Source organism: Alnus glutinosa, chromosome 7 (genome assembly GCF_958979055.1).
Source record: "Alnus glutinosa chromosome 7, dhAlnGlut1.1, whole genome shotgun sequence".
NCBI lineage: Eukaryota > Viridiplantae > Streptophyta > Magnoliopsida > Fagales > Betulaceae > Alnus > Alnus glutinosa.
The window spans coordinates 154,224-163,630 of record NC_084892.1 but is presented as its reverse complement, the minus strand read 5'-3'; the positions used below and the strand labels follow the sequence as shown (position 1 = coordinate 163,630).

Here is a 9,407-nt window from a genome sequence, read left to right as displayed (position 1 = left end):
CAAATTTTTGTGCAAATTTTATCAAATTCGAGCAAAAAATTTAAGGAGATTGCCTGGGTTTGAGCTCTAGGTAGGGAATTGGCTGCAGGCGGTTCTGCTGGACCGGTTGGCGACATCTTGACCCGGTCGAGCATGTGCACATCATCTTTTGTTCAGAGTCACCTTCTGGAATCAACCGGAAAGGCGAGTACTGTTTGAGCTTTGCTTCCTTGATTAATACATTTGCAAACAAGGAGCCATTGCTGGAGCAATTACATTTTATTTGGCTGATTGGAATCTGCTCTTAATTCTGGCCGTATTTCCTAGACTAAATTGGCTGTCTTGTTCCTCAGAACATATAGAAACTGTGTGTCCAATCTTCCTACAGCTATTACAATAATTCGAAAGTCTCTCAGGTTTGAATTGGATCCATACTCTATTTAATAAACATAAAATTCTTACGCCCATGATTTGGCTAAGTAGGCAGCGTTCATCCCTCTTTATGGAAGCTCCTTCGAATCTTTGGCTGCATAATGGCAAAGATCCCCTTCTAGTTTCTCTTTCTTTCCTTGTTATATATATATATATATATATATCGTAACTAAATTTCGAACTCTAGACTGTTTATCCTCATGTCCGCAATGGTGTGTTTTTAATGGCTAAGTGTCCAGAGAGGGGAAGAACTTGCAGCCGTGAAAGTGGTAACTGTGTCCTTTTTCTGAGCGAGCAAAGCATAGAGTTCAAGCCATTGTACACACGGGATCTGTGCAGGATTAGAGTGGGCCAGACTGATTGACGCAACTCTGATTTCTATATTACGCTATGTGCTATTTTTCAGAAATGTTTTTGGCGGCCTTACTTGCCAATCTTAACAAGGGTGGTGTTCTTTTCTTGTTTAAATGCAACTTATACAAACTTCTGTCCGTTTCTGTTCTTTGTTAATTCGGTTAAAGTAAATCAGGAGATATGCATAGGAAAACCCCAATTATTGCTGCTCAGCCTCTCCAAGGACCCTGCTCGGTGGAGCCAGTACTGGGGCATGTCCTTCTAGAGCTGCAGAGCAACTCTAGTGAACTCAGAAGATGGTCAGTTTTGGACTTTTTGAAGTTCTATGATGAGAACACAGAATTCCTGTTTATCAGCATGACCATGTTTGCGTTTCTAATTGTGTATGAATTATAAGAGTTCAATAATTACATTCTGAAATACATGCAGTATTTGTATATTGTGTCTATTCCTATTTTCTGTTTGACTGAGATTTGGTTACGAGGACATTGCTGCAGGGTTGTTGAGCCAAGCCTTTGGTTTTTTTTTTTTTTGATGACATGACCAACCAAGGGGAGGAAAAAGGGGGGAAGGGGATTCGAACCAGTGACCTCCACTTCATGTAGTCCCAACCGATTTAACTACCTCTTGAGGTCCAAGCCTTTGGCTTGTGATCGAAAGTTTTGGCAACATTTTTGGGCAATAAGGAATATATCAGCACCGATTTGGATGAAGGCTTTTGAGTTAGAGCATCTGTTTTTTTTACAAAAATGATGGATCCGGAGCTAGAAGTTGTTAGTAAGTTCAACCCAATTCTTAGTCATTCTCAAATTGTTAATATGATTATAGGTGTTACTTCATGGAGTTGTGAAGTTTGTATGAACCATCTTGAGGCCAAATAAATTTGAAAAAAAAAAAAAAAAAAAAGGTCTTTTGAACATGATAGATCAAGGCATTTTGCTTGTAATCTTTGAACTCTGATTGATGTATGAGATAACAGAAGTAAATTTTGCTGGAGCTATCGAAGTCATATACTTTCAAATGTGATCTATATTTGTCATTGCATTTTATTCCAATTTCTTCAATTGATTGTTCCTGGCAACTTGGCCTGAACAAGAGAGCAGCAGATATCTTACTGATCATTCCCTTCCTATGTAAATCCAATGGCCTAATCTTGTCTCTTTTTCCTCTCATTTGTTTTAAAACCTCTCAACTCCAGCTGAGACCATTCAAGTCGAATTGTTTGCAACTTGTAGCAGCATCATTTTCATCATGGGCATTAAGATCTAGTTTCGCTGGAAAGTAAGGCAGTCTGTATCCTCGTGAAATTTTCTCATTTTCTAGTTTACTTGATTCCACCCTATTGCTGTTACGGTCTAGGAAACTGTCATCCAAGTCCCTTCCTTTAAATCTTCCTACAGAACAGTTGTTGCTGCCATTCCCATTTTCTCCTTGAAGTCCTATTCTCATGGATAAATCGCTGGAGCTTCTCTCCACAGGCATTCTTCTTTCTGCATCTTTACCTATTGAAGAATGAAACATGCTCTCTTTTAGGTCTTCAGACCACTTGAGTTCTGTCTTCTGAAGCATGTGGTCTTCAGAAAGCTCTTTCTGCTCCAAGAATTGAGTTCCGGAATAAGGTCTCATCACCATCCCCCTGTTGTGTTTTTCTTGATCCTTTTGAGATCCTTCACAGGAAGTCAGGCAGCTATCTATTGAACAATCGTTGGGCTGGGTTGCTTGTATTTGCTGGGGGCACAACCCCTGTAGTTCTTTCAGTTCTGAAAATGCAGAATTCAGGCATTGATTGGATACTTTGGACACCAGTTCAGAGAGTTGAATTTTGGCAGCTTCAAGTCCCACAGCACCTAAGTTTTGTCTTCCAAGTGTCTCCTGGGCTTTTTCCAGCACTGCCTGCAGGTATTTTCCCTGAGCCTCTATCCGGAGCTGTAAGTGTCGCTGTACCTGGTTTAATTGAGAACAGATAGTCAGAATTCTGCTAAATAATCCTTTACAAGATGGTGGGAACAAAAGAACAGTGTGCCTTTACAAGTGAATTAATGATATTAAACCGTTACGTTACTGTGATTGCACATATTTGCAGAACATCAATTATGTACAACTTTTGTTTCTGAAAATTTTATATTGGTCAGGTTGTTATAGGGAATGTGATTAACACTTGTATATGTGAACTTCCAAAAGTCATTCATGAGTTTTTGACGTCTCTTAACTGCATAATTTAAAATCTGTAGATTTTAATATTTTCAAATTTAATCCCTGGTTCTTTTCCTTGAGGTTTGTTTAAGAACACATTTACTTTAACTTCACTAAATGCAAATATTGATAGTGATATGTAGAACTTGATGCATGCATAACTCAGTTTTTTTGCATTATAGTATATTTTCTTTCTTCTTTTTTCTGTAGTAATGTTTCTGGGAAGAAGTGAGAAATACAGCTCTTCATTTTGTTTCTTGTATATTTTCTTTCTTCTTTTTTCTGTAGTAATGTTTCTGGGAAGAAGTGAGAATACAGCTCTTCATTTTGTTTCTTATTCATTGTTGTGTAGTCAACATAATTTTGGACGTGTAAAATAGCTGTTATTTATTTATTTATTAATTTTTGCAGAAAGGACATTTCAATTAGATCCATATATACATAAATTTCAAGTATCTTATACCTCAAGCTGCTCATGCAGCCTTCTCTGCACTTCAATTTGCATCTGTAGTGCTTCACTTATATGTAAGTTTCTGAAATTCAGAGTTTTCATTGTTAGTGCGAAATTTGAATACTAAAGCTGATTTAAAACAAAAGATTTATAAATAACTCAATGTAAAGAACGTCAGAGACTATTTGTGTTCATACTTGTTTGTCTGAGGTCCAATGCTTAAATTGTTCAAAGTTGTTCCATTTGGTTCAGATACTCTGTCACACCCCTGTCCGGCTATACCTATATGCATGAGTCAAATTTTGTTCACATCCAAGGCTTGGTAAGAAAAAAATGTACATTATAATTCTTAAATTGCTTGTAAATACTTTGAAGTGTTTAGACAGAATCTTATAAGAATGTTCTCTTACCAGTTTTGTTGGCCCCAATAATAGCTTGTCCATGCAAATTTTTACTGAGCCTGTACTTCTGCTTGCAACAAGGCAGAGTTAGCAATTAGTACATGTGGTTTTAGTTATAAAAGAACTCCATCCCTTAGTCATTGAAACCCCCCGAATTTGATAAAGGGTCTGTAATCTGTATAGCTTGTTTTTGCACATATGACTCTTCTCTGACCCAGACCACTTCAGTTTACTAGTTACAGAATAACACATGAAGGGAATAACAGATGAAGGCACAAAATTTCAAAATTTCTGTAGTAGGTTTAGGCATATAGTCACGCATTTCCTTTTACAAATAAAAGGTGAAGCAGGGAAATTTCTGTGTTACTGTAACTGATAATCCAATGAATTGGAGACCTAAGGGCCAGTAGTCATTGCAACTTTCACAAGTGATATTGCTTAGTATTGATATTTACCTGAAGATGACTCTTTAGGTGGTATAAGGTGAGTCCTGGAATCCCCATAAGTTTCATTACTGTTTTTGGAGTAGCCTCTGCATTGGAAGAATAATAAATGAATTAGCTGAAGTTGGATAACCTCTAATTCCTGTATGTGACGATCCTTATTTTATCGTACAACACTCACTGTCTGCTCCTCCCAGCTGATTAACTGCTTCTATGAAACGCTCGTGAAGATCTGGGGTCCATTTGAGTCTAGGTTTAGCATCAGTTGAGAGGACAAGTCCTGAATCTCCAGGAACATTCCCACCTTGCAGGAATAAATGCCTCTCGGGAGGAATGGACATTCTTGAAGAAGAGTGGATGTTCTTTCCTTGATGTTGGTGATGATGGTACATCTTCTGCCCTTAACACAAAAACTGACATAAGTTTATCTTGATGTAGAGGCGCTAACAACCAAACTATTGTGCTCAAGATCAGTTCTGTTTTACCTGATGCGCGCTTTCTTTTTTCTTCTCCTGATTGAAGTTGCTGGCCCCTGAAATTTGGAACTTGATGATACTATATTCTTCAGGTACAAGCCAACGTCTTGATACTCAGTTAAATATAACTACTTACAACAGCTCTTCCTTATCTGCCTTCTCCTTCACCCACTTCTCACAAACCAAAGTTGTTCTTAGGCATTGGCTTTTTATAAAGCAAACTGGGTATGGGGGCCAGGGAGGGAAGTTGTGAGGCATAGAATCCTGGACAAGCCAATGGAGTACCTGCCCCAGTTCAATATTCACAGTGACTTGAAAAGAGATATTGTCCTTCCTACTTTGTTAACCATGGGCCCCTCTAGCTCCACTTTCCATTCCAGTATAACTTTCTATAACACCTCACACCTTGCATTGGGTACCAGAACTGATGCAAGTTTTTTTTGTTGTGTATTCGTATTTGCCCATCTGGCAAAGGCAGGAATCTTATTCCAGGAATTAAGAGAGGAATTTTGTCACTTGGATTAGGAGAATCCACAATTGATGTTGTCTTGAGACCTTCACAACCCACCTTTCACCCTCTCATGGAAGATTCTTAGAACTACCATATCATTGTTTCTTGCCTTGGTGTAGAGTCCTTTCTTTCAGTTGTCGATGTACATGTTAAAACTATTGTAAATGGGTTTTAGTTGAATGTTATCAGTGTTGAAGGATATAGACGGAGACACAAAAGAAACTTATCTGGTTAGTTGAAGAATGTAGAAGAAGATTCTGTTGACTGGAGCACCTACAAGCTATGGAATTAGATTTTTTAAAAAAAAAAAAAAAATAGTGGAGATAGATGGTCCTTGGGGATTGTTTGGAGGGAAGGAATGGAATAAGGAATACATTCTGTTTTGTCTGCTTCAGTAAGTTTGGTACTTATTCAGCCACACATTGTAAAATAGATGAAAGAGGGCCCCTAAACTTTTTCATTCTTCAATTGGCATAAGACAGCTGGTCCTGCACCGACGAATCCTAAGCAACTGGGACCCAATAAAAAGAAATAAAGAAGAGTTGTACTTGCTTCCATACTTGCATTTGATGATAACCATGACAAGTCATTGCCTGAAGAGGACCACTTGCCTTGCCCTTGACTCCTGCCTTGGCTTTGGAGATTCTCTTGTATGAATCTATAAACTTTTCCTTTTGTATTTGATTACTATTTTATGTTACTGCAGTTGTTAATATAAGATTCTTAATTATGTGTGTGTGTATATATATATATATATATATATATATGACTGAATGTACAAATAGATAAACTCATGCATATTAAGTTCTAGATTTTTGCATGAATTTGTGCACACAATGCATGGAAGATATACACACGTACACAAATAGATGTACATTTGCCTATACATTTAAAAGTTCAAACTTCCTCACAATTTTTTATACTATGCTGTCTGTATATACGGATACAATAGAGTCATATATGCATGACATGCATTCGTGCTAAATACTGTTCATATCACTGCATCTAGCTGAAAAACTTTTCCTACGTAGCAAACACTATGTCAACTGCAATATTGAAAAAAAAATTAGATATACATATATAAGAAAATGTGTTGTTCTTCCGGATTTGCATTTCAGAAGCTGTGCATGTTCAACCACAAGTGCATTATGCTAATGCTGCTTTATTGCATCGAAGGATCTGGTCATGTGGTGATAATCAGGAATTATACTAGACCTATTTAAAATACAAAGAATAATATCTCTATGATCAACAGCTAATGCAGAATAAATTCGTATATAAGTTATGGAGACCAAATCTGCCAAATCACCATCAAATTACGATATAGAAATAAAACCTATTCATGAATGAGGACATAGTTGATATGCAGATACCTACTGAACTAGCACTCTAGATATGTATAAAATGAGCATTTGCTAAACTACATAGAAATTGTAAGAGATCATTAATAAAAAAGGATAAAATTCCTATTCCTTGAATAATATCTTCAGATTAGTTCCGACTGGCCTTTCATAGAAAAATCGTCGATTCTGATTTGTGAGGATATTTAATGCAGTTTGAGAGAATCTATGAAAGCCATTAGGTACAGTGCTAAAGGAAAATTCCTAAATAGTTTGCTGGCATGTGGATAGGAATAAATTGCACAGGAGGCAGGATTTGGTACCATGCCAGTTAAAGCTTTAAGTTGCTCCCAGTATATAAATTCAGTGTCTCACCACTAGGCAAATTTTCATGGATTTTGATCACACAACAAATCACCTGATTATTTATTGCATAAGACACGTCATAACATTTGGTAGTGTAGGAAATATGAGAGATTTAAGATTTAATTGTGTTCTGCTGAGAGTTGGCAAATTGGATGAATTTTTTTCTTTTTAAGAGTTGGATGAGTTTCAATGGTGTTGTTTGCGACTATAATAGTTGTGACTAAAAATAAAAATATAGTAGTCATAAGAATATTGTTGAAGGGCGTGTTGGTAATTGAAAGATGTCAAAATTTACATGAAACCCTGTTTTTGTGCTGTGCGAGAAAGTGAAATCATGATTTATATGTGTCATGCAGCTGTAGGAGGTGGGCTGTTCCTTTATTAAGACTTAGCAGGGTTGAAGCTTTGCATCTCCTGATTTATCATATATAATTGTTGACCAGGGATGCCCCCCAAAATAAGAAAGAGAAAAAGGAAAAAAAAAAAAAAAAAGACTGGACAGTGGAGATATGTGCCTGTTTGGAGAGGTTAGTGATCAATGGATCTTTGAAAATAGAATAAACATGTTGCTACAACTTTCATTTCATGTCTGTTGAGGACCCAGTGATGTTTATAATAATGATACATGTAAAGTACTTACCTTTCCCTCATGTTGCCAAAATGCCCTTACACCCTTCAAATCTCTCTCTCTCTCTCTCTCTCTCTCTTTTAATGTGCTTTTGTTTGAGCAGTACAAGAGAATAGTATGCTTTTACTCTTGTTATTACCTTCCTCTCTCTGTGTGTGATGTTATTCTCCTCTTTGGAGCAGAGAAGAATTTTTGCGCTTGTACTTACATTTCCTTTTATGGATTTTATATTAATATCAATTTACTTTTGAGGACAGAAAGAAACTGCAAAAAGAGAAGCATATCATATATGAGAATCAGGTTATGGACTAGTCAATCATAAGAAAAAACTTTGTGAAGACGCTTATTGGTTGTGACTTGTTGACCACACATGATGGCATTGGCTCCATTAGAAAGTGAGAAATGACCACGGAATGCTATTCCTTGTGGAGAAAAGTTGGGGGCCAAGGAAAAGCTCTAAAGATTCCCGCATTTCCATGGAATAGGAATCTGGGAATCTTAACTCAAAGTAAAGCCAATAGGTCATATTCTCAAGTCAAGAATTTTTAGTTATTCTTCTCTACCCAAAGCCACAAAAAATGGGTTCCTTGGGTTCCTAGTTCCCATTCTACTTTTCCACTTTAGCTAATTTAGTTAGATGCCTTTCAACATTCACCATGACGGCTGTGCCCTCCTCCTGTGTAGTTAGTGTTACTGTTACTGTATGAGAATATTGCCATGTTTAGAGAGTGCTAAGGTTTTTCTTTAACCGCTGCTTGGCTGACATGTAGCGCAGCTGGTGCTTCCATTCATGTCTAGTGCTCTAGTTGTATATCATTGTTGTCATTTTCATCATCATTTATTTATATTTTTTTAGTTTTTAACAGGATGAGTTCATAACAGAGCACAAAGAACACATATTCCAATTTCTACGAGTCTAGTTCGAACTAGACCCGAGCCAAATGTTCCGTTCTTGGGTGGCCGTAGTATGACTTCACTTTTGGGTCCTAGGACAATAAGGCCTTCTACATAAAAGTCTCGAGTCTAGTTGTGGCATTCCCAAAATAGTTCCCTGATAAGTACTTGGCGATAATGGTACAATGCCTTTTTTTGTTTCGCACAAAACCGATAATGGTACTTTATTTTGACACATTCTTCTTCCATACTTTCTGAAGAGAGCGAAGGTGTCTATTTCCTGCATATATGCTCAACCATTTTTTGTTTTTGTTGGCTGCCCAAGTTGTTTTTCTAAACAAGAAAAATACTAGGTTTAGAGTACAAAGCTTTCCTTTTGGTCCAACTTCTTTTTCTAAACTATCCCCTCTCCATTCCTTTTGCCAATTGACAAAAGGTTGTCCTTCAAATGTTTCCATTCCATTAGGGTTAAATAAGAATAAGCAAGAAAGCAATGACTTTGATTTTTTTTTTTTATTATTTTACTTGTAAATTTACAGTTAAGGTGTGGAATATTTCATGGAAATTTGGTCATACGAATTTGTAGGCCAACACTCGCTTTTAAACAAAATGGCGGAAAATATCTCGTTTTTGGGAGTAGTTTGGAAAAAAAAAAATTGCAATTTAAAAACGTGGCAATAGATGTGTTTTAATAAAAGATAAATTACGATTTTATTAAATACTTAATTGTATTTTCAATAATTACGTTTTGAAATTATTATTATTTTCAAATTGTGTGTTTTGAAACCACCGAAACAAACGGCCATTTAAATTGATAAGAAAGAATAATTATTATTGTAACATTTTATATCATTACTTTCATTTAAAAAAATAAAAGAAGAGATGGTTGCAAGAAAACAATTAAAGCCTACCCTTTTTTTTCGAAAAATAAAATGTTCT

At 36.4% G+C, this 9,407-nt stretch overlaps 1 protein-coding gene and 1 long non-coding RNA gene across 4 annotated transcripts; one reads left to right on the top strand and one right to left on the bottom strand.

Moving 5' to 3' along the window:
- Positions 1–1,776: 1,776 nt before the first annotated feature.
- On the bottom strand, positions 1,777–5,363 carry LOC133872840 (myb-related protein 2-like). 3 transcript variants are annotated; one of them, XM_062310458.1, is made up of 7 exons: positions 4,739–5,363; positions 4,435–4,653; positions 4,266–4,342; positions 3,820–3,877; positions 3,607–3,691; positions 3,422–3,491; positions 1,777–2,709 (listed from the first exon to the last, which is right to left on the bottom strand). In XM_062310458.1, the coding sequence occupies exons 2-7, from the start codon at positions 4,643–4,645 to the stop codon at positions 1,954–1,956; spliced, it is 1,257 nt and encodes a 418-aa protein (XP_062166442.1). In that variant the 5' UTR covers positions 4,646–4,653; positions 4,739–5,363; the 3' UTR covers positions 1,777–1,953. The 3 variants fall into 3 exon arrangements, with proteins under 3 accessions (XP_062166442.1, XP_062166441.1, XP_062166443.1); XM_062310457.1 differs by having other exon boundaries at positions 4,435–4,648; XM_062310459.1 differs by having other exon boundaries at positions 4,435–4,645.
- LOC133872841 (uncharacterized) lies at positions 4,695–7,441 on the top strand. Its single transcript, XR_009901087.1, has 3 exons — positions 4,695–4,821; positions 5,430–5,890; positions 7,303–7,441. It is a non-coding gene; the product is annotated as an uncharacterized LOC133872841 (long non-coding RNA).
- Positions 7,442–9,407: the final 1,966 nt, after the last annotated feature.

Bases quoted from the DNA above. Each gene is read 5' to 3' on its own strand.
- LOC133872840 (XM_062310458.1), bottom strand. From the start codon at position 4,645: ATGTACCATCATCACCAACATCAAGGAAAGAACATCCACTCTTCTTCA. The intron at 3,692-3,819 runs GTAAGAGAACAT...TCATGCATATAG, and splicing joins TATTGGGGCCAACAAAACTG to GTATAGCCGGACAGGGGTGT. The intron at 3,492-3,606 runs GTATGAACACAA...TCTGAATTTCAG, and splicing joins ATTGGACCTCAGACAAACAA to AAACTTACATATAAGTGAAG.